General features: G+C 38.1%; 10 protein-coding genes across 10 annotated transcripts; 4 read left to right on the forward strand and 6 right to left on the reverse strand.

Annotated features, from left to right (window-relative positions):
* Positions 1–338: 338 nt before the first annotated feature.
* GCD2 (translation initiation factor eIF2B subunit delta) lies at positions 339–2015 on the reverse strand (the record flags this gene model as incomplete). The annotated part of the gene is made up of 1 exon (XM_043191793.1): positions 339–2015. The coding sequence occupies one exon, from the start codon at positions 2013–2015 to the stop codon at positions 339–341; it is 1677 nt and encodes a 558-aa protein (XP_043048765.1).
* Positions 2016–2150: 135 nt separating this feature from the next.
* DRS2 (aminophospholipid-translocating P4-type ATPase) lies at positions 2151–6074 on the reverse strand (the record flags this gene model as incomplete). The annotated part of the gene is made up of 1 exon (XM_043191794.1): positions 2151–6074. One exon carries the CDS (start codon positions 6072–6074, stop codon positions 2151–2153), a length of 3924 nt encoding a protein of 1307 aa, XP_043048766.1.
* Positions 6075–6469: 395 nt separating this feature from the next.
* Positions 6470–7795, forward strand: PRO2 (glutamate-5-semialdehyde dehydrogenase; the record flags this gene model as incomplete). Its single annotated transcript, XM_043191795.1, has 1 exon — positions 6470–7795. One exon carries the CDS (start codon positions 6470–6472, stop codon positions 7793–7795), a length of 1326 nt encoding a protein of 441 aa, XP_043048767.1.
* Positions 7796–7930: 135 nt separating this feature from the next.
* On the reverse strand, positions 7931–8710 carry MET8 (bifunctional precorrin-2 dehydrogenase/sirohydrochlorin ferrochelatase; the record flags this gene model as incomplete). Its single annotated transcript, XM_043191796.1, has 1 exon — positions 7931–8710. One exon carries the CDS (start codon positions 8708–8710, stop codon positions 7931–7933), a length of 780 nt encoding a protein of 259 aa, XP_043048768.1.
* Positions 8711–9781: 1071 nt separating this feature from the next.
* MRS6 (GTPase-activating protein) lies at positions 9782–11776 on the forward strand (the record flags this gene model as incomplete). The annotated part of the gene is made up of 1 exon (XM_043191797.1): positions 9782–11776. One exon carries the CDS (start codon positions 9782–9784, stop codon positions 11774–11776), a length of 1995 nt encoding a protein of 664 aa, XP_043048769.1.
* Positions 11777–11848: 72 nt separating this feature from the next.
* Positions 11849–12865, reverse strand: KQ657_000984 (uncharacterized protein; the record flags this gene model as incomplete). Its single annotated transcript, XM_043191798.1, has 1 exon — positions 11849–12865. The coding sequence occupies one exon, from the start codon at positions 12863–12865 to the stop codon at positions 11849–11851; it is 1017 nt and encodes a 338-aa protein (XP_043048770.1).
* Positions 12866–13579: 714 nt separating this feature from the next.
* On the forward strand, positions 13580–13999 carry RPS12 (40S ribosomal protein eS12; the record flags this gene model as incomplete). Its single annotated transcript, XM_043191799.1, has 1 exon — positions 13580–13999. One exon carries the CDS (start codon positions 13580–13582, stop codon positions 13997–13999), a length of 420 nt encoding a protein of 139 aa, XP_043048771.1.
* A 248-nt stretch (positions 14000–14247) lies between these two features.
* KQ657_000986 (uncharacterized protein) lies at positions 14248–15645 on the forward strand (the record flags this gene model as incomplete). Its single annotated transcript, XM_043191800.1, has 2 exons — positions 14248–14294; positions 14358–15645. 2 exons carry the CDS (start codon positions 14248–14250, stop codon positions 15643–15645), a joined length of 1335 nt encoding a protein of 444 aa, XP_043048772.1.
* Positions 15646–15782: 137 nt separating this feature from the next.
* ERV14 (cornichon family protein) lies at positions 15783–16243 on the reverse strand (the record flags this gene model as incomplete). Its single annotated transcript, XM_043191801.1, has 2 exons — positions 15783–16173; positions 16230–16243. 2 exons carry the CDS (start codon positions 16241–16243, stop codon positions 15783–15785), a joined length of 405 nt encoding a protein of 134 aa, XP_043048773.1.
* Positions 16244–16465: 222 nt separating this feature from the next.
* KQ657_000988 (uncharacterized protein) lies at positions 16466–22353 on the reverse strand (the record flags this gene model as incomplete). Its single annotated transcript, XM_043191802.1, has 3 exons — positions 16466–17214; positions 17417–21664; positions 22347–22353. 3 exons carry the CDS (start codon positions 22351–22353, stop codon positions 16466–16468), a joined length of 5004 nt encoding a protein of 1667 aa, XP_043048774.1.
* Between the last annotated feature and the right edge of the window lie 1693 nt (positions 22354–24046).

The raw sequence follows: 24046 nt of genomic DNA on the forward strand, positions 1-24046 counted from the left end.
ACAATTGGGTGCTGATGATGAATCGGATGGTTTGTGATCCAATCTTCATAATTATTTTGGCGGCAAATTTTGGAACCACCAGGAAGTGTATGGACAATATTTACTATCATTAGGATTAAATACAAATCGCTTCCGAAGATGACATCAGAGTATGTCAAATATTGCTAAATATGTTAAAACTACTATAATTATGAGTTATACATGTACTATGTATGTGTATGTTGCGTATGTGTGCTTTGCATGTCTGTTTCATACGTGTTATGTACGGAATAACGTCACCAGTATATGTATACACACACAAGCTGCCTCTAATCAAATGTATGGCTACTATCCTCTTTCTATGTATTCTTATATTCTCTCAAGATAACAGGAACAGATGATGGTGGTAAGGCTCCAAATTCAGTTACAACCTTATTGATATAATTTGGAGGAGTCAAATCATACATGATGTTCAATATATTCAAATTAGGAAGCTCTTCCCAATTATGCAAAGGAGCAGACGATTCTTGATCTTGATCTTCAACCTTATTATTATTATTATTATTATTATTATTATTCTTATTGTTATTATTATTTTTCTGCTTGGAATCATTTTTGGAATCTGACATTGCGTCATGCTTGTGAATAAATTGTTCAAATGCATAAGACTTCTTCTGAGGAGGCTTTTTGGAATCAATATCTTGCATCAAATCTCTGGGATCTCCCAACTCATTACTAGCAACGGAATCCAATTGCACCTTATCAGAAAACTTAATGGATTCACAACATGTAATCACAGGTATATTTCTTTTATGACACATCATGGCTACCAAACTTGTGCCGACTCTGGAATAAAGTCGACCGTTAGAGAGCATTGCATGAGCTCCAAGGAATAAGCAATCTACTCTTTCCAAAATGGTAGGTGATAAGCCATTTATCAACACATAATGTAACTCAATGTTCGTTTTAGTAATTGGAGGGGTCGTGGAGGATTTGCTAACTATCGATTCAAGCTCAGAGTCTACCAGTTCTGGTGGTTCAGCATAAGTGTCTGCCAAACTATTCAATAACTTTTTCCCTTCAAATAAAGGTCTAGAATCAACCACGATCAACTTGAACTTCTTATTCTGTTCCACGGCACAGTACTTGAATAACTCTTCCAATACAGTCGAATGGCCATACGTTAAAATGGTAGCATCGTTCCCAATATGTTGAGCGGCATTCTCAACAATTACTCTGTCGGATAAATCGATCTTCTCGCTTATAAAGTCGTCGATTTTCTCACAAAGATTGTCCTTTGCTTGAGCCTCGGTGGTGTCAATGGATATATGGGAGATTTCTTGCTTCAACCATCTAATGGCATTCCCCATTGAAGTTGAAAGAGGACGAGACGTTCTCAAAAACTCAATCTGATGTGATAAATGTCCAGTCAAGTGTCTGGTTAAAGTGGTATTCTCTGGTGTCTTGTAGTCTGAAATCACGTCTTTGAAAGCCTCCAACATCTTCCTCAATCTATTGGTTGAGCCAACCACTTTATATGTGGAATACTTCAATGAAAGCGCCAACACCGCAGGATGCACAATGTGGGAAATGGAAGGTGAAGATGCGTTTCTTTGTTCTCTTGTTTCTAAATGACTGAACATCGGTGGGGTCTTTTTTTTAGCGCTTTCATCCTTTATTAATGTTTGGTTCAATTGTTTCTTAAGATTGGTATTTGTAGCTGCTTGTTGCTTCTTCTTATCAATCTTTTGTTGAACCAATTGTTGTTGTTGTTCAGGGGTCATGTCGCCTGACTTCTTAGCAGCTCTCTTAGCAGCCTTCTCTTTCTTCTTCAACTCTTTTAGTTCTTTATTAGATAACTTCTTTTCTCCAGTAGTTTCTTCACTTGCAGCAGATGCTGTAGCAGAAACTTCTTTGCTGTCTTCGGTTGCAGCAACTGAATCACTTGCAGCGCTTGCACCACTTGCATCAACTGCTGTAACCCCTGCATTTACGGATTTTGGAATGTCAACTTCCATCTCTTTAGATTTACTCATTGATATTTTCAATATCAGTTAGAATGTCAACCTTCATCTTAAAAAATTTATTATCGTTTTGTAAGAATCATCTATATATGGTCGTGCACCATCTCCAAAAATATTATCTATAAGAATACATGTTTAAAATACGATTCATATGCCTTCTGACAACTCACCAAAGACTCCTCTCTTCTTAGTGGTATCATACAATCTGACGATTTTCTCTTGGTCTTCTGTTTGGGAGAAAGCAAATCCTCTTTGTTTCTTGATTCGTTGAACTTGCCTAACCTTTCTAATAGCCTTTTGGAATTGTTCCATTCTTGGTCTATAATCTTGGATATTATATTTTTGTATCTCTTGAACATAATGATAACTCTCTGGAGAGTAAATTCTCTTTAAGTATTTCCATCCAAAGTCTCGGAGAAGACACAAAATGGAGACTCCAAATACAACTGCCCAAAACGTAATGGAGGGATATGTGTGTGCCAAAACACCTTCATATTCCTTAGATACATTGATCAATGGTGCAATCGTAGCAAAGGCAGGAAAGAACCCAAGCCACAATAAAAAGGATCCAGGGATTGCAAGGAAGGTAAATTTGGTCCATAAAGTGACGGTGAGTGCTGCTTTTCCCAACACAGTTAAAGTACATGTTGTATAGACCATAGTCCCCCAAGCCCAATTATTAGCAATTTCTCCCCCTGGTAACATGTTACCATAACTGTAGATGTAGTAAGCAGTGAGAAAGATCACTGCTGAATGATAAAACCCATTGATGATCCAACTCCAGAAAATATTCACATTAAAAAACTTTCTTTGCTGTCCCAATTGATACAATTGAGGATACCGGTCAAGTAATCGGGCACTAACAAATTGATCGAAAACACCTAAAACAAATGGTGGTAACACGGTGAAAAACACATTATAAAATGTCAATGTCCATGATTCAGCAATAGACTGTCCAGAATAAGCGTTGGTAAAAACAAACCAGAATTGAGTCATGTATAATGCGATATTCTTGTAAAATGAATAAAGGATAGCAATGGAAATACGTCTGTAAGACCAAGCGCCATGTACCAAAAGTAACTTCTTCAAATACTTGAACTGACCAATGGAAACATCAGCACTTCTAGCAGCTTGCATACCTTCCATCCCACTAATACCAACACCCACATGAGCAGCTTGAATCATAGAGACATCATTCGCACCATCTCCAATGGCTAATAATAATGACTTCTTCTTCTTCCGTTTGACCATCTTTACAACTAATGCCTTTTGTAAAGGTGAAACCCGACAACATACAACTGCCTTACATCTACTTCCCAAATCAATAAACATGTCTTCTAATTCAGGATCCAAGGCAAACCCCAAGGAGTGGCCATCAATAATCAATGCAAGGGTAGATTCTAATGCAACTTCATTCTCAGGTTGGTTCTCATAAATTGCTTGTAGTTTCTCTTGCAAGTTCAATTTCGTGTCATGCTTTGTTTCTTCATTGATAATAAGCAAATTCATGTCTTCACTAAGCAATTTACACGACATTCCAATGTTAATAGCCGTTTCTTGTCTATCTCCAGTTAATACCCAAATTTTAATACCAGCCTCCTGTAATGTATGAATGGTTTCTGGTACACCATCTTGTAATTTATCTTCAATAGCTGTGGCACCTAAAAGAAATAAATTAACTTCAATGCTTTCAGCCACAGCATCTAATTCACCACTTCTGTCTTCTAAAGAGGTCGACGCTTTATAGTATTTAGCCGCAAACTCTTGATATTCCTCTTCAGGGATTATCCTTGAGGCAATACACAAGGTTCTCAAACCTTCTGCTGCAAAGTCTTCAAGATGTCTTAACGTAGCATCCACAAACGGTTGAGGTTCGTCTTTGGACAACCTTTCAAGAATCACATTGTCAGCACCCTTACAGAATAATCTAATTACTCCATCAGGACACCTGTAGATTGCAGACATTCTCTTTCTCGTAGAGTTGAATTCACAAATGTTCAACAACTCATAATCCAAAGATTGGTCAGTTATTGTGTTTATAATGCTAATACCTTTAGGAACACGAGTGGTGAATTTATAACCTAGATCAGCTGCACCTTGAACCAATGCACCTTCATCTGGTGAAGCAGCTTGATATTTAATTTGTCCATTCTCTTCATTTACTTCTGGAATAACTGTATGACAAGTACTCAATAATGTCATAAACTCATTAATGATAGCAGATTGAGAACTACTGACGTCTCTTAAATCATTAAACATATCAGTGAATTTATGATATCCAATCTCAATGCCATCAATGATTTGTGCTTGTCCATCTTCAGGTATCTCTTCAATATAGCATCTTCCACCAATTGAACAAGTTTTGAACTCCATAATATTCCGGGTAAGTGTTCCTGTCTTATCACTGAAAATATAGTCAATTTGACCCAATTCTTCAACCAAAGAAGAAGTTTTCACCCCAGTAGGAGTATCCGATTCTTCATAGTACATATCCAAATCACTACCAATCATGTAGGCTTGATAATACTTGATAAGTTCCACTGTCACAAACAAAGAAATTGGGACCAAGTTAGAAAACAAAATCCAATAAGTTAAGATATCTTTAAAGAATAACCCAACTAAATTTGTACCTTCTAAATACAAATAACTCAATTGTTTCTTTGATACTTGAACCTTAATGACATTTCCAAAGGAGCAAACAAGAGCCAAAATGATTAAAATACAAAACAAGGCAACAATTTGTAAATTAATGATTCTTTCAACATCCGTTCTTTTGATAGGAGTAGCAGTGGCGTTACGCATCAACTTAGTTTCATGACCAGTAAATACAACAACACCCAAAATCCATTGGGTATTACGTAAGGTTGCACCACGTAATAACAATTGATCTGGGGATAAAGGAAGAACATCATTGTTTCCAAAATTCTTCAAATTCCCTTCATAGGTATATAATGAGGAGTTGGGTTGTTCTGAAACGATTTCTGAATGGTCCAATTCAGAAACTAATCTTTTGGGATCAACTAAATGTGCTGTTTCCTCTTTGGCTTGCTTAATTTTTAAATTTGTTTCCCCATCTAAGTTTGCGGTTTCAATATAACATAACCCCTCTGGTTCAGAAGAGCTTAATAATATCAAATCAGCAGGGAACGGCTCTTCATTATGAACCTTAACAACATCACCAACTTTTACATTGATCCATTTTCTTGTGTGGAAATCTCCCGACACTGGATCAAGAACTTGAACTCTTGTAGTATTCAATTCCTTATCGGCATTTGATCTCTTGAGGTCTTCCATTGATTCCTTGATAGCCGAAACCAACAACACAACCATTAACGTCCCAATGGTGGTAAATCTGTTCGTTGGAGAAACATTGGGGACCTGTTGGATGATGGACGTAAACAAGAAGAACAAGTTGGCGTATTTACTAAACTGTTCGAAAAGAAACTTGGGTAGAAAAGTAGCAAAATTATATTTTGTGGTAGAAATATGATTATCATAATAACCAAACGATGCATTTGCTGAGTGATTCATGATATAAATTTGCCGAGGTTCCTTTTTACCGGAATCTGATGTCAGTTTCTTCCCACTTACTTTTGCCTTAATATTGCCCCATATTTTGCGTATATCAAAATCCGATTGTCCTCCACTCTTATCGTCGAAATCTCGCATTCCAATGTAGTCGTTGGTGTTGTTGATCTTTCCTGCTATTCCATTGAAGAACCCACCCGCACCTCCTCCACCGGTAGCATCTTCATAGGGAGGCCTATTCTGAGTGTTCAAGAGAGGAGCCTTTCTAAAGCTCCCGGAGTTGTCATAATCATAGAACGAATTGTTGTGGTCGTCTTCAAAGGGATCACTAAAGGGGTTGCTATTATTCATTTGTCTGCCACCACTAGGACCTTCACCGAATGAAAAACTATCCCTTGTAGTGTACTGCTGTTGGCTCTGTGGGATGCCTGATTCGTACGGTGTATATTGAAACACGTCACTACTACTTCTTCCATGGTCTAGATCAATCAAGTTGTTCCCATCACTAAATGGATCCTGCCCATTGTATTTATTATTAGACATGCTATTGGTAACTGTTTGACTGGTAACTGTTTGACTGGTAACTGTTTGACTGGTAACTGTTTGACTGGTAACTGTTTGACTGGTAACTGTCTGCTTGTACTGTCTGCTTGTACTGTCTGCTTGTACTGTCTGCTTGTACTGTCTGCTTGTACTGTCTGCTTGTACTGTCTGCTCAATTGCTCCCTCTACACTCTGCCTTATGTCCAACGGATATCCACTACTAAACAACAACTGTTAGGTTTGTTTTCCATGATGGTTGTCATAGCCCATAAAGGTCGTGCACAATGTACAAAACAGAACAAATACCAACTGAAAAATTTGGGTCGGGACTATTAGTCATTCATACTGCTACCACTACTTCTTTCTGCTAGTTAATACTATAAGGTGCTTTTATTATGGCCGAGAGGATTGCCAGAGACGCCAACGAGGCGTTTTCGGAGCTAAAAACGTTATCCAACGAACAGAGATCACAGGCTTTAGTGGCTATTCATGATGGCCTTAAAACCCATAAGGAAGCCATCTTGGCTGCTAATAAGATTGATATGGAAAATGCCGTTGAAAATAACTTATCGTCTGCTTTGGTCAAGAGATTGGACCTAAGCGCTGGTGATAAGTTTGATGCCATGTTGCAAGGGATCTTGGATGTTGCCGAGTTACCAGATCCAGTGGGTAAAATCACCTTGGCTAGAAAGATAGATGAAGGCTTAAACTTGTATAGGATAACTGCTCCATTGGGTGTGCTTTTGATTATTTTTGAAAGTAGGCCAGAAGTCATTGCCAACATCACTGCCTTAGCCATCAAATCAGGTAACTCTGCCATTTTGAAGGGTGGTAAGGAAAGTTACCAAACTTTTAAAGCCATGAGTGACATTGTGAACTCTACTTTACAAACAGAGACCCAAGTTCCAGCGGCGGCTATTCTGTTGGTTCAATCAAGGGAAGACGTGAGTAACTTGTTGTCTCAAGATAAATACATTGACTTGGTTATTCCAAGAGGGTCGAATGCCTTGGTAAGAAATATTAAAGATAATACAAAGATTCCTGTGTTGGGCCATGCTGATGGGATTTGTCATGCTTATGTTGATGTTTCCGCTGACGTTCTGAAGGCAAACAGAATTCTTGTCGACTCCAAAACAAATTATTGTGCTGGGTGCAATGCAATTGAAACATTGTTGATCAACAAAGATGTCCCTGGTGATTCCATTACTGAAATCTTGAAGTCCTTAACCGATGCTAAGGTCAAGTTACATGTTACTTTGGATTTAAGACAATACACAACCACCTTGCCTCAAGATTTGGTGGTTGATGCCCAAGATGCCGATTTTGGCCATGAATATTTATCCTTTGACATTGCTGTCAAATTGGTGGACTCTGTTGATGCAGCCATTAAGCATATCAACGAACACTCTTCAAAACACACCGAAACTATCATAACAGAAGACAAAGAGTCAGCAGAAAGGTTCTTAAAGGGTATAGACTCTGCTGGAGTTTATTGGAATTGCTCAACTCGTTTTGCAGATGGTTTCCGATACGGTTTCGGTACAGAAGTAGGTATCAGTACCAACAAGATTCATGCTCGTGGTCCTGTGGGCTTAGAGGGTTTGATGAGTTATCAATATCAGTTGAGAGGAAATGGTCATATTGCATCAGAGTATTTGGGTGCTGGAGGATCCAAGACATTTGTGCATGAAGACTTGGACATTAATAAAGTAGATCTTTAGTATACCTTGTATATCTGAATACAACTGCATATCATACACAGCTATATCTCTTTATAAAACTGCATGTCTTACATATGCATATCTTCTGTACACATATGCATGTCTTTATACACTTGCATGTCTTACCGCACTACTTTATATACTGGCAACAAATTCGGTGTAATTTGACGGTGGAAAGTCAGGAAACCATTGCAAAATATTTGAAACATTTTCGTCTTTCAAATCTAGTTGACTCCATTGTCCAACGGTGAACATGTCTGTCAAGTCCTTTATCCATTTCATTCTTATTTCAATCGATGCCAAGTCATCATCTTGGATGACTTTGCTTCGAAGTCCCAGCCTTATTTTCCCGAGGTTTTCAACTGCCTTATTGATATCTATGCCTTCAAAGTTTCTGGCTATGGTATCCTTTACTATTTTCAGTAATCGAGGCGACTTCCCATTAGTGCTTATCATGATTTGAAGGTTATCTTGATTGAACATACTACCAAAATAAAAATCACATAAAGGAGGCTTATCTGCTATGTTCACTGGTAATCGTTTGACCTTACATTGATAATATATTTTTGTAGATAATTCGTAATCATCAATGCAACAACATACAATAGCTATCATTTGGTCATGAACAAACTGCGAGATCAATTGATGATCCAGAGTTTCGGTAATAGTTCCTGTCTCATACATTACAAGATCATTAGGTTGATAATTCCGTTGTAGAAAGTTAAAAATCTTTCCTTCATTATTTAATTTGACGATTCCAGGATGAATGTTTCCTTCACCAGTTATAATGGTGATCTTAGCTTGGGCATATAAAAGATGTTGAACTCTGCTGAGAGCCACTTCTCCACCTCCTATAACCAAACAATGCTTATCCTTGACTTGCCATGCCAAACAAAGGGATCCCAAATGGCTCATGTTGGTAAAGATAATGTTCTCACATTATAGCTTTTTATACATACTCGTATATTATCTATATATTACATTTGAAAATGTACGATGTATCACGTGACTTGGGCACATTGCAGATCGAGGACGGATGAGGTAACGATATTGAATGCAGGGGTATTCATATGCAATATACGGAGCCAATCACGAATAATAGAGAGTTTGCTAAATTTTACCGGCTCTCCGCGTAGACTGCGCTGGACGAATCGAACTGTTGCTGTTGAGGCGATAGAAAGGTTGAAAATTCTTCAATTGAGATTAAAGGTTATATTAAAGCGGTGTTACCAGCGAGAATATGGACCTTTACAAAGAAAAGAAAAATGGTATACAACATAATACTAATGTATAACAGTTTAGTGTAGTGTATTGTATTATATCATGTGTAGAAAACTTTTTTTGGTAGTTGTTTGTCTTACATCACAACATAGTATAGTCAAGATCGTAAGTGCTTACATAAATAAAGCATATAATTATCAGAAAGTTCTGTTACATTATGTCATGCACGAATAACATGCACTAACTTAATATATGCACCGGAGTCATGTACTTTAGGCAAAGTGCAGATGCCGAATATTAAGCCTCCCCAATATAACTAATATAATTAGTATACTTAAAAGCCTTAATTACAGAGAAATAGATGGCAGTCAAGAACCATACCGTCGGTGGTATTCATACCCTCAATCACTTACACATGCATTACATGACATTACAGTATACATAAATCTCGTATAAACGTCTTACATATACATGCTTATCATTAAAAAAAAACTTTCCAAACGCAACAATAGCCCCTTAGAAAATTTTTTTGTTTGGCGAACGTTTTTTTTTTCCGTAGGCAGTATTATCTTTTAGTAAAAATTATCACCAACGGACGTAAAGAACCAACGTTAGTTACTTTAAAGCACCTTCATATATATATTCCCAAACTCCACCCGACCCAAGAACGACTGAAAAGAATTAATCGCATTTGCAACGATAACGTGGACGCAAGAGAAACACTCTGATATTAATATATTACTGTCCACATTTGCACCGACTGAAATGGGACCATACGGTAGAAGCGAAAGAAGACCTTCAATGGCCGAAAGAAGACCCAGTGTGTCGTATACTCCACCCTCTATCCCACATTTAGCAGGGTTGGAGAAACCGCAGGACCCCCACTTGAAACTAGACCATTGCGACGTACTCATTTTGGGAACAGGCTTGGTGGAGAGTATACTCGCAGCCTCTTTGAGTTGGGCCGGTGTTGAAGTGTTGCACATTGACCAGAACAAATACTATGGTGATCTGGCTTCCACGTTAACTGTGGAGCAAATAAAGAAATGGGTCATGGAAGTGAACCAAGGAAGAATCAACCATTTCCAAGAAGCACAACTATATGTTCCTGGAGGATCCCAAACCAATAATTTTTGTTCTAAAGATTATGGAATCGACTTGACTCCGAAAATCATGTTTGCCAAGTCCGATCTATTGGCTCTTTTAGTGAAGTCCAGAGTGTATCGTTATTTGGAGTTCCAAAGCTTGTCCAACTTCCATGTGTTTGAAAATGGTCAATTCAATAGGAAAGTCTCTAACACCACCAAACAAGATTTATTCACAGACCAAAGATTAAGCTTGACAGATAAAAGGTATCTCATGAAGTTCTTGAAGTTCGCCCTTATAGACATACAAGACGAAGAAAAGAACAAGTTGATCTGGGATAATGCAAAGACTCCCATAGGGGAATTTCTTAAACACCAATTCAAATTGGCTGAGCCTCAAATAAACGAATTGGTGTATTCAATTGCATTGTGTTCCAAGGAACTGACCAAAGCTCCTGAAGCAATGGCCAGAATAAGAAGATATCTTACGTCTGTTGATGTTTATGGGCCCTTCCCCGTGATGATGCTGAAGTTTGGAGGCCCAGGTGAAATCTCTCAAGGGTTTTGTAGAAGTGCTGCAGTAGCCGGAACTACTTATAAATTGGATACCAGATTAATTGATTATGATCAAGACAAAATGATAGCCAGATTCTCCGACGGGTCATCTGTTAAGATCAAAGAGAAATTAATCATATCTCCAACGCAAATCCCTCCCTTCTTGAGAGCTCAATATGAAAACGAAGTCGTCAAGGACTTACAGGAGTTTTATGTGACAAGATTGACGGCCATCATCAAGAGAGATTGTCATCAGTGGACCAGCGATCACGAGACTTCGGCCATAGTGGTGTTCCCTCCTCATTCCTTGCCCACAGATAATAACGAGAGTGTTCAGGTAATCATTCAGAACGGTGGCTCGGGCATTTGTCCCGTGGGTGAGTCGATTTGGTATGCTCAACTGATTGAACAGGATTTGAGTCGAGCAAAATTAGATCTCCAACTGGCATTGGATAAAATGCAGATGACTATTTTGAAAGAAGAAGAAGAAGAAGAAGAAATAGACGAGCAACCACAGCAGTCATCAATAGACGCCGCAATGGACGACGTTGATTATGATGATAACTTGTTGAAACCAACAGATATGATAATGAATAGTGGCGTAACCCCACCATCCCCACAGATAGTGTCTAGCTCATTCAAATTGGGCGATGAACTAAATTCGTTTACTCCAAAGAAACCTCTAGACTTTGTTTGTAAGTTGGGGTACGTTCAAAAGACTTACATCAAGCCTAACTTGGTCAATGTGCTTCTAAATGCCAACGAATCAAATAACATCATTTACAAAACACTAGCCAAGAATCCCAATGTCATCTTCTCCAATATGCCATCAGCAGAATTAAGTTATGATGGAGTAGTCAGTGAAACCAAGGGTCTATTTTCCCGAGTCACTGGTTCCGACGAGGATTTCTTTGATGTCGACTTTGAAGATGACGAGGAGTTTGGGGATGACGATGATGACACTCCGGCTCATCCAAATGCTTCAATTATTGGTAATGGCGATCTTCTGTCACAGGTACCTCCTGAGAATGCCATTGAGAGTGATGACGAAGATGACGATGATAAACACCATAATGACCACCATCATCACCCCTTTGATGTGGATCAGATGGAACTATGATTTGTGTCTTGTCTGTCCTGTTCTAATACTTTAGTTCTTCTGTATATGTACCTTCTATTTCTTATGCCTATATTATTTATTGCAAACCATAGCCCTGTACTGCTCAAGTAAGGCTTCATTAGTAGCCTTACCTCCGCATACGATATATATAATGATATCGTCGGCTTGTAATGGAATACCCAAAATCTCGTTCAAGACTTCGACCTTTGACGTTAACGATAGTGTAGCCCCACAAGCTGGCTCCACAATGGTCCCAAATCGATCGTGATAATCAACGACTCCCTCTAAGGCTTCGGTCTCGGTTATCACGTGATTAAGTGTTGTATGGGTTTGGGCATTGCTAAGTGACTTCAGCGACACATACGGACTTCCTAAGCTGGTAGCCACTGTACTGAATGGCCCACTTAGAGTCACAACCTCGCCTTTCACTACCGCATCTCTAAAACAAGGCACTTGGTCAGTCTCAACGGCTATAACAGGCACATTCTTTAACGATTCATGTCTGTGTAACCCTTCGACTATCCCATTGTACAACCCTCCTCCACCAACACTACATACTATACCTTTAACTTTACCAAGATCATCTTCACTGTTCAATTGGTCCACTATCTCATCGATCATGGACGCATGGCCCTCCCATATAACGGGATTATCAAATGGATGGACATACACAGATCCAGCCTTGGGGTATCCCTTCAGACCTATCAATTCCTTCTGTAAGTAGGCATCGGCTTCACCCCAATGCAAGCCGCGCACTATGACTTCTGCTTCCAAGTCGTCCTTCAACTTGTCTATCACCAATTGCTTCGTGGTCTGGGGCAACACTACAGTGCACGGCACGCCCATTTGTTTTGAGGCATAAGCAGCAGCCATCCCAGCATTGCCACCAGATGAACAGTACACATGGACGCTGGCTCCTTCAGCAGTATTGCTTCGGAGAGCTTGTTGAATACAATGGGCTATCCCTCTGAGTTTGAACAGTCCACTAGGTTGTTCTAGTTCATTCTTGTAAAGGGCCCGATAAGGAAGGTCTTTATAAGTGGTAGCACTAACATCAACTAAGGACGTGGATACGTAAGGTACAGTCATGTTATATAGTCAATATATGTTAGTATTTGGGATAGAGATTGTCAATGGCCAGGTGTTACCAGACTTCCATTGAGTGCGGCCTTAGCACGAAGAATTGTTGTAGTAGTCGGTTGTAACACGATAAGGAAATGTTGATAGAGTGTCTTAAATATCTACCGCATTACTAAATACGGTAATTAATGTCACAAGTTGATTTTCGTAGAAATCAAAGCGTGGGCTAAGTATAAACCGTCATAATGTAAGTATAGATGATTTTAGTATATAATTCAGTCACTATAACTTTGTTTATCGTTAAGCAGTTGAATCTATCCATACATTTTCTTTTTAGTTAAGCATCACGTGATAGCTGATCAATTAATTATGTAAACTAATCACACATCTCCCTGTCTTTTACTAGCATGTAGTAACCCAAACTCTAAAGATTTTCTCTATAACACCATCAGTGCTGGACAATAGTACAATCTTTATAACTCTCTTCTTAGTCTTATCTTTAGTGCTTATTTTAATTATATCATGATTCTTAGGGCTTGAACCCTACTCTTATAAATTACACAAATCCGCTAACACTGAAAATTTTTTTGATTGCTCGCGCAGAGGGTATAGTGAAAAAAGTTCTGAGCATTTCATACATATATTTCCTTCAAGCTTCTTTCTTCACTGAGAAGATTGATAATCTATCGAAGAAGTCCAATCATACACTAGTATTATTAAAAAATGTCTGACGTTGAAGAAGTCCAAGTTGTTGAACAACAAGAAACCGGTTCCGTTTCCATTGAAGACTGTTTGAAGGTTGTCTTGAGAACCTCATTGGTCCACGATGGTTTGGCCAGAGGTTTGAGAGAAGCTTCCAAGGCTTTGTCCAGAAGAGAAGCTCAATTGTGTGTCTTGTGTGACGCTGTTACTGAAGAATCCATCATCAAGTTGGTTGAAGCTTTGTGTGATGAACCTGAAGAAAAGATTCCATTGATTAAGGTCTCTGATGCCAAGTTGTTGGGTGAATGGGCTGGTTTGTGTCAATTGGACAGAGAAGGTAACGCCAGAAAGGTTGTTGGTGCTTCTTGTGTTGTTATCAAGAACTGGGGTGCTGACACTGAAGAAAGATCTGTCTTGTTGGAACACTTGTCTCAACAATAAATGTGTTAGTTTAGTTAACAAAGCTAATCTTTAGTATATGAATTAGTAATGATTGTTGTATATTAATATGATGTATTTACTATTTAACCAATGTATCTTATACACCACCATATCGCTAGGCATGTATCTACTATGAAAGTCACGTGGTGGGTCGTGTAGGACTCAGCGCTACATAAAGATAACAAAATGTATACAGATTATCTACACACCATTAAGCACACTACTACAGCTACAACTTATTCAATTCTATGACCTCGAGAGCTGATAAGCGAGATGCTCGGCTAAGAGGATCAGCGTAAGTCTACTGAAAGTGTACACATCACCAATAAACATCTACTAACACTATTATTAAATGTAGGTCTCGATCCTTAGATACTGGAGAGTTTAAGATAACTCCTACAGATTTACCCACTAATAGTCGTGAACTTAAGAACTTACAATCTGCATTAGTTAAGAATGAAGATCTCAGTGATTTACCTCGAAGAGCAAGTTTCTACAGACTGCCAGGTAAAAGTAAAGCTCATGTAGCAGATACACCTACACGGACCAATCCGGTAGAGAATATAAGTTCTATTCAAGCCAAACGTCTTAGCCCTAAGAAGAAGAGGGCACCGTTGAATAAGACAACACCATTGGCTAGAAAATCAGCTGTGGATAAGAATACGATACAAAGAACATTGAATACACTCAAAGTTAAACAGCAACAGTTACAACTGTTGCAACCACTGCCACCGTCACAACCTTCTACTACGAATGTTTCCAAGAACACTGCCAGCGAGAGTAAAGAAGATGGCAGTGGCAGTTCTTGGTTTGTAAATAACGGCAACAAACTCAAGCAATTGCTACGAACCAAGGAAGCACGGTTTGTGCCAACTACCGAGACTCTGGAGCTGAAGCAGGAACGGATACAGAAGCTGAAACTGCAACAGAAGCTGAAGCCGGAGCCCAAACAAAAGCTGAAACTGAAACTGAAACTGACTGCAAGGATTACCAAGCAAAGAAAGACTAATAAATATACCAGAACATCATCACTAGTTGAATCTAGTGATCCTGGCCAATTATTTACTCCACCCATAGCCCCACCCAAAGCAGCCCCAATTCTGTTGTCGAAAGCCACTTCAAAAGGAAGACAGAGACCCATGGTAATCGAATTGGACCGATTAAGTCACAGAGGTAATCAAAATAAACGTTTCAAAGTCAACCGTTTGGACGCATTGAAGCATTTAGTCAATACTTTTCAGTGTGACCATCATCATAATGTCACCGAAACAGAATTTAGACTTAACGTTATCTCATATTTGGACAATCTTCTATCGTTAACCTCCAACATCCAAGACATTCTGAAACGACTCAAGCAAATACAACGTGAGAAGAATGAATGGAGACAAAAGATTTTTGATCTTCGTCAGCAGCACAGTCACATTGGGAACGAATTGGGTCAACTTCGACAGAGCCACAACCAAATCAAAGCAACATATGAAGATACAAAGAAAATGGTTGATCTAGCAGAACAAATCCACAATACAAAGACGGCAACTGACAATTCCAATTCAAATGTCGCTTATCTGGCGGAGATTATACTGGAATTGAGTTTCAGAACCAACATGATAGAGCAATTAAAGTTATTCAACTGCAAGCTACACTAAAGCAATAATTCTAGCAATGTTATTAATTTCTTCATGTTATTCATATATACTAGAAGGTATGCATGTACTGCAAGGTATGCATGCACACTGAAGGTAAGCATTCAATACAACCACAGAACTAAACCACCACCATGGAATTAATCTTGGACCAAGGCAAGAATCATTCTATACAAATAATAGAAAAACATCAACAAATGGAATCCCAACTTGACGAACGATTCCTTCTTATGTTTGGATAAAGTTCTAAAGATCTCTGTAGCGTCCAACAAATGATTCTTATTAATAAACTTATTGACGTTGTAGGCCAACAAGGGCAAGTTCATCAAGAACGTGAACCAACACCCATTGAGCAAAAACATCACCGTGAGGAACGCATGGATCCCGGCTTCAGGTAAATACCAAGGGTTCAACTTGCTACATAACTCAATTGGGTTGATATAGTCACTTTCCAAATCGGAATACATGATGGTAAAGAATACTTGAGAAAACAAGTTGATGGCATTGACAACCACAGCAAATACAAATAACCTAAACGTTAGTAATTCCATAGTCATATACCCCTGGTGTTATGGTCTTACACATACCATGCTTCACTCATCTTAGATTTAATGTCCGTTCTGTCTGTTTATCAGGAGGAAGGTTCGATGGATTTTCTAAGGGGTTTCGACTTTTGATATCAAATTTTTCCTTCTTCGGTTTTGTGTCCTTGCGCGCAGGCCACCATCGATCTGACATCATCCACTATTTATACTATGTATTATGGTATGCGATACTATGCGGTACTACACACGAGTATGCTATGATTGTATGGCATTATCTCTTATGTACGCTCTACACAGCTCCATTCAAGCCCAGTCTCGGTAATAATAGTTGGCTCCTCGTTGTTGTTCAATGGGAATAACCCGCTATCACCATACTCTATAAGATAACTCCATGATGTAGATGATCTAAAGGCCCTAACAACATGTAATGGATGGTCGAGGCTTTGCTTATCATACACAACCCCTTGAGCCCAATTCCCAAGTCTAATCATACGTCCATGATATTTCTCGGTTTTAACGTCATATACAGTAACCAGATGAACGGTGGTTGAAGCTTCCCTACCCAACAATTCAGGAGTATGTACCTCAGAGTCTAACGATCTCCAAATCTCAATATAATCTTGCATTTTCCCTGTAGCTGGATTAACCATTTCTCCTGTCTCCTTTCGATCTTCACTACTTGGGATACTGGAAAAGTTACCCACATCAGGCTCTCCTAAACAATCTTCCATTGGCTTACCAGTTTTCAACAGTTGACTAATAGCCATGGAGTCAATCTCATGGTGGAATGCAATCTTATTGGACTCAGGAATACTCTCTTCTGTGCCCACAATAACCCATTGAAACACTTCAGTAAAATGCAAGTCTTTGGCTTGTGTCTTATATGGATAGTGGTTGGATAGAATTCTAACGTCCACAAAAAGATTTTTGGGTGAGGTAAACACCATAGTAGAGGTTTTCTCCTCCGCCAATTCAGGTGGCCATTGAATAGATACTCTAGTTGATAAAGTCATTGATATAGTCAGCACTGTATTGGTTGGTAGATGTTTTGGATAGGCCTTTATAAGAACCAACCTTCTGTTATCATGAGGATTACCAGATTAGGAAATTGTTTGCGCACTTTGGCGCATTATGGCTCAGAACGCTCCCTAATTCCGACGTCTGTTCTCCACATTAAGTTCTGTTGAATCGATGTTTAAGCTGATGTCTCATCTCATGGGTCACGATACTACCGTCTAACTTCCTTAATCGGTTGAAGAAGTTCACTATCACCATCTCGTAGTTAATTCTTTGATCAACACGTGTAGGTTCCTTTGCAATTTGAGATATAAATTGAGAATCTCTTTCTGCCCATTCCAGTTCACTCTTGTTCAATGATTGATAGTGAATAACAAAGTTCTCAATGTCATCCAATGTTTCCAATTGAATAGGACTGGTCCTAAGAGTATTAGAGATCTGTATGACATCCCTTTCATGAGGATTGAAGACATAAGGATAAAGCTCAACATTAACTGGATTAAGTCTAACATCAAGAACCTCCAATGTACTTCTTGAGTTAATAAGACCTTTGATCAAACCTTCCACTTGAACCATTGAATTGCTTACAAGGTAAAGCTTCTTCAAATGATGTAATTCGTTTAACTCTGAGATTTTATTTAAACTGTTGAAATTCAAATTTAATTCCCTAACATTCGGAAACACTTTACCAAATCCTAAAGGAATCTCTTTCAAGTCCATTGCACATAATGAAAGAACATTAACATTTAAGAACACGATATTTCTATGAGACTTTGGGTTATTACATACCAATCCCAAATCGTAGTCTCCATTGCCTGAAATATCTAAAATGTTAATATCTTGACACTCCAAAAGAATCTTCTCAAGTACTTGGGTATCATATTGTGACTTGCAAGAAACCTCATCCAAATTCTTCAATTTATCTAAGCCGTTTAATGATGTAAGCATGTTGCCATCAATTCTAAGGACTCGTAAAAATGGATAACATGAAACATCCAAATTTTTGATCCGGTTTAACTTCAATAATAGTTTCTTTAACTTTAAATGGGATTCATTGCAAGAGATGCTTTGCACTTGATTCTCATTCAAGTTCAATATCCTCAAACTGGGTAAATTTTCAATACCTTTAACTAACTTAATCTTGTTTTCAGATAAGTTTAATTCCTGAAGATTTGGAAGCTTGAATTTGATGAAGTCTAAATCTCCCGTCAAGTTGTTAGATGAAAGATCTAATGTCACCAAATTCTCAAGATTGCTTATTGTCTGGATGGATGAGATAACATTTTTAGATGCATTTAAATGAGCCAAATGAATGTTTGATGATAAAGCAGACAAACTACTGAACTCATTTCCAGAAATATTTAACCTTTGCAAGTCATGGAACCCAGAGAAAACTGTCAAATCTCCAAGATTATTACTCTCTGCTTTTAATTGAAGAATTTTAGATGGAATCCCCTCAAGAAACCTTATGCTATTATGCGAAATATCAAGTGAAGTGACAAAGGGTAAAAATCTTTCCAAGTCCTTCAAGGAATCAAGACCTGCTCGAAGTAATGCCAAAGATGTTACATCATTCCATTCTGTTGGTACGTTAGCTAGTGACTCTGCAATCGCATGAACAAGCTTTTTAACTGTTTGTGAGAATGAGACATCATCCACCCTTGAAATCAGAGTGACATCAGGAAGGTTCTTTGTAGTGTCACTTTCACGAATGGAACTATCTTCAGCAGGCAAGTTGAAACTCACTTCTAGCTTACTATCATTTCTCTTACTTCTTGCATGCTTTTGAAAAGAGTTATCTCTTTTTAATACAGTGCTGTTCTTCTCTTCTGAATAACTTACTAAATCTTCAATAGAATCTAAAGAACCATTTTCTAGCTCCCTATCATCATTAGGAACCCATTTATGGTTCTCCAAATCAAGCACCATGTTATCATATGCCACAGGTATATCGGCTGTACGTTTAAGAACTCCCCGAGGTAAAGGCTGGTTGTCACTATTCTTACCGTTTATTGGGGCAAGTGGTCTGCCTTGGTCCAAATTCTTTGCAATTGTCGGTTTTTGCTGTAAATTTTGGTCACCATAGAGCCTTTGGAACTGCAATTGAGAACCTGTTTTCCATTTGATTGTTTGGTTCGGATCAAAAGATTCACCACCAATTGACTCATCTAGAATACTATTTTCAGATGCGTTGATGACGTCGTTGTTGACCTTCTTGGGTAATTCTGGGGTCGTCGTTTTCGATTCCAAAAGTAGATCCACTGTTTTCATCAACATTCCCAATCCATTCTCTAAGCCAAGAACTTGGTTTTTTATGACATCAAACTCGGGACTGGAAACCATTTGCAGATTTAATTCGTTCTTTGTAGATTTCAATGGTAAGTCTCTTGCTTGAGTTTCCTTGAGTTTCTTTGGTGAGCTTTGTAATTTCTGTGGTGAAGACATGGCTTTCGAAGGAAGTGATTGCAAATTGTTGTCAATTACAACAGGAGTATACTTTTGGCTATTTTCAACAGCTGCAAGTTCTCTTGTAAATGCATCTTCGGAAAATGAGTCAAAAGTATACTCGTTTTGTAATTCGTCAACTTCACGCTCAATTTCCGGTACACCTCCTCCTTGAGAGCTGGAAGCGAGCTTGGTGAATGTAGTAAAATCATTATTAGTTGTAGTATAGGTAAAGTTATGGGAAGTGTGGTCGTTTAATTTTGAGTTCTCTGCCTCAACTTCATCAATTTGCTTTTGGTCTTGTTTCAAGTCAATTAAACTATTTCCTGAACCAGGAGAATCAGTTTCGAATCCACTAGTATACGAAGAATACTCAAGTTCTTCCATCTCCAATTCTGGATTTGAATAGTCAATGATATCTTTCACTAGCTTGTCATTTTTAGGGGTTGAGGTACTTGTTCCCGATTGATGATTAGATACTTGTCTAAAGTTTTGGGAATAGCCTCGCCGTTTCAAATTCTTAAATACTTTATCAGCATTATCTATGAATTGTTTGTCGGTGTATTGCCCTCTTTCTGTGAACTTCTTAATGCCATTGAGCTGATTATTACTATTATTATTATTATTTGAAGCTGTGAGGATCATGGCTGGTGGAGCATTCGAAATTACTTTATTGATTATGGCATCCTCCGTTCTAGGAGTGAGATCTGTCTTGGTACTCATTTTAGCCAACAAGCCGTTCAACTTCCCTTTTGTAAATGTATTATAATTAGTTGTAAACAACTTTAATGGAGATTCAGGAAGATTACTATTAAGAACTGTTGAAGGCGGCTGTGGGTTATGCTGATGATGTGTTGCTTTCACCTTTTCAGAAGTATCTAATGGTGTTGATATGGTGGAAGACATGGTATAAGAACCATTTGATTTGTTTCCTTGTGATGACCTTGCACCATCCAAACTTTTATCGTTGTTATTTGTATTTGAGTTTTGAGACATGAAAATACTCTGTAAATGAGGTTGTAATTTCTTATTCAGTTCATATTCTTTATGGGCTCTTTGCCACATTGGAGTGGTTGCTTTATTCGCACTATTGTGGACCATAGTATCTGAAGTTGAAGGCAAATTCAATTCAAATTCATTATTTTGTATACTATTTGTAATTCTTACTGATGAGTTGAAATTGTTGATATGATTTAAATCAGTTTCATTTTGAATGGTCCATTTCTGATTCAATTCAGAGGGCATCCAATCGGGAGTAATATTAAGGTCGTCATCGTTACCATCGATAATAACGTCAAGATTTGGTGGTAGAGGAACAGATGGAGAAGCAATTTTTGACTTCTTTTGTTGTATTTCATTCAAAGTTTGTGGTAAGGAATCATGAGAATTTGATTTTGATGATGAGGCATTCGTGGTCACAATTGCAAGAGCAGATTTGGTTTTGGCATTGGGATGTGACTTATAGTGGAAAGTATTGGGAATGGAATTTGTGTTGTAGCTGCTTTTGTTTAAAGTTGGATATGATTTATCATACAGAAAATTATCATTAGGAACGTATTTGAGTTTATTCCGATATGAGTTACCATCATTCTCTCTCACGTCCTCCTCTTGGGGTATTTTATCGAGAAAAGAGAAGTTGATCTCTTGAGAATCGGCATTACCACCTTCTGGAGACAGGTGACATTGAATCTGGTGATGAGCTAGGGGTGGATCTTGGCCCAACACAGCATCTTTTTTTGGCTCCGATTCATGAAGGTGACTCTTCCTGTCGTATAGTTGCTTCATTTGTTGAACTCTACCAACTTCATTATTGTGAGCTGATGGCTCAGAAGTTTGAGATGTATGCATGGAACTGTTGGTGGCTTCCATATCACTTAGCTGAGTATTCCGTACATAATCACGTATGTTTGCGGAAGTGGACGTAGAAGCGATGGAAGAGTGGACTTCCAGATTAGGCACCATTGTCAGGACTTTGGCAATAGCTGGGGGTGGTGGATGGTTTTTGGTATAGTAAGCTAATGGTTCCGTATTTGTTTACATTTCAACTTGAGTATACGCAGGATGTTTTTTAAGTCAGATTAAAGAAAGTAGTGTGTACACCATTGATGCAGCTGCATTCCTTCAATTGCTTATGTAATAATAGGTAAGGTAGGTTGCAAGCAATATCGCCTCCGGGTAATTATCAAATTAGATGTTCGTTATGTTTCTGCACAAACTACAGTAGTTTGAGGATGTTTGTTCAGTTGTTTCCCAATTCATTCATCTTTATTGCTGATTTGGTGGATGTTGGGAGAGGGGATGGAAGATTCACTCTGTATCGTCTAAGGAAAATACAATGTTGATATTTGATGTTTGCTTTGAGTTTACTAGCTAGTTTGGAAGTGTGGCTAAAAAGCGTAGCAAAATCAGATATGATGATTACAGTGTATTTGTGGATCGTTCAGTATTCTATTCACTTTCAAATATATGGTTGCACCTGTATATAATAATCTTGTCAACAATGCGTAAACATCGTCCCAGGGGGTATGCGTTCCGTAAATTTGAATTAACATTGTTCTTGAAGTATGTATCCTGCAAGCAGTTGTTCGGCAATGTCTATGGTAGGTGCTTTAAGTAGCAACACAGACGATAATCACATCTTTAGATAAACAATGAAGATGTCCCTTTTTAAACAAAAGTGAGCCTCACCAGCCCAACTCCACATTATAGTGTACTTTAGCGTGACATTGTTACGAGTGAGATATCTCCATAAAGTAAAATATTTTCTCCAGAATGTGTATACTAGACTTTACAGGTAGTAGTTTGTCGTACATACATATATACATATGTATGTATGCACTCATGCAGGTCGAGTATGTTATATTATACTTCAAGTATAAAGTAAAATTTCCTATTGAGCATGGCAGCAATTTTAGTTCTTTATAGCCAGTTTCTATTTATGGGTATGGGTACCTTTATCGAGATTTCGACTTAAAGTGTGTCGAGATCGACAACCAATCCAAAATACCACATGTTCGACAGATTTTTCGACCACACCGTTGAAAGGCATCACATAAGTATACTATTACCCTAGTATACTCATGAGCAAAGAAGGTTCAACACTGGATCGGATATATAGTGATGTGAGTTGACAATATCAGACAGACTATAATTCAGTATTAGCCCACTTTGCATTCACACCTAATGCACCTTGATTGCTTAAATGAATACATTTTGACGGCCTACCAAAAACAACCTGTATCATCACATACAACAAAGTTTTGTCCTAATTTAGCACGCACGTGAATAGTTGTCTCTTGAGGTGATATTTTCGACTTTTATCATCAGCCTTCAGTTGACTTTAAATACTACTTGATCGTTACACTATCATGATCGTTACCCTATCTTAATCGTTATACGAAACGTGCATTTGTCGTAACGCATCAGCAGATCTCTCGCATGGCTTTGTATCGTTGGCTAAAGCCACTCTCCGATCAAAGGCTCAACTTCCTTTACTAGGCTTTTTTGTAAAAGAACGAATAGCACTAACAAAAAAGTTGGACATATAATAGTTTTGTTATGGATCCCTTTTTCTGTGAACAATAGATTATTTCAATTTTTGTTTTTGTCGTTTCTGTCCGTCCCTTTGTTGAGTGCATTTTGTCCTCTTTTCCTTATACCTTTTCATAAATTATTATTTTTTTTTTGTTTTGTTCCTTTGGCATCGCACTATGTCTTTATTCGCTGAAGACTTTACCTCTTCCCCATAAAGATCGCTTCCCTACTTATGCTAATTGTTATTACGGTGAGCAACAGTAGTAATAAACCCGTAAATGTTTCTCCAAACCAGTTCTCGAATCTCCACAGTCTTTTAATTACTTTTTATTTTTTTATTTTGTCTTGTTTTGTTTTGTTTTATTTTGTTTTATTTTATTTTATTTTATTTTATCTTTTTTTTATCTTTTTTTTTCAATCAAGAATATACGGACTCTTATATTTTTGTAAGCACCTGAGTCTTCGATCTTTTCATTCACCTTCACTGGCACTCATTACGCTACTTTAAGTTACTGTGTGTTGAGTTGAGTTGTATCTCATTTACCTTGTTGTGTTGTGCGTCTTGTTTTGAGTCTGATCTTCACAAGATACGAGATTAGCTCCGATATTTATCTTAACAAGTTTCCAACAATTGTCACCATCTTTTCAATACGTTTTAATCTTGGCCTTGGAACAAACTTAAGTCCATTGGATAAATAGTGCCCACCAAAAAGTTAATTGTTTTAGTAATTTACGTTATCGCATCTCCCCCTTACCCTTTTATCCCCTTCCATGGCAGAGGGGCAAGTGGAATCGCTAGATTCATTGTCACACACCTTTACATCGTCCACCACATATCAAGATCAACTCCCCTCCGCTTCTAT

The sequence above is a fragment of the Scheffersomyces spartinae genome (genome assembly GCF_019049425.1).
Source record: "Scheffersomyces spartinae strain ARV_011 chromosome Unknown scaffold_13, whole genome shotgun sequence".
Taxonomy (NCBI): domain Eukaryota; kingdom Fungi; phylum Ascomycota; class Pichiomycetes; order Serinales; family Debaryomycetaceae; genus Lizanozyma; species Lizanozyma spartinae.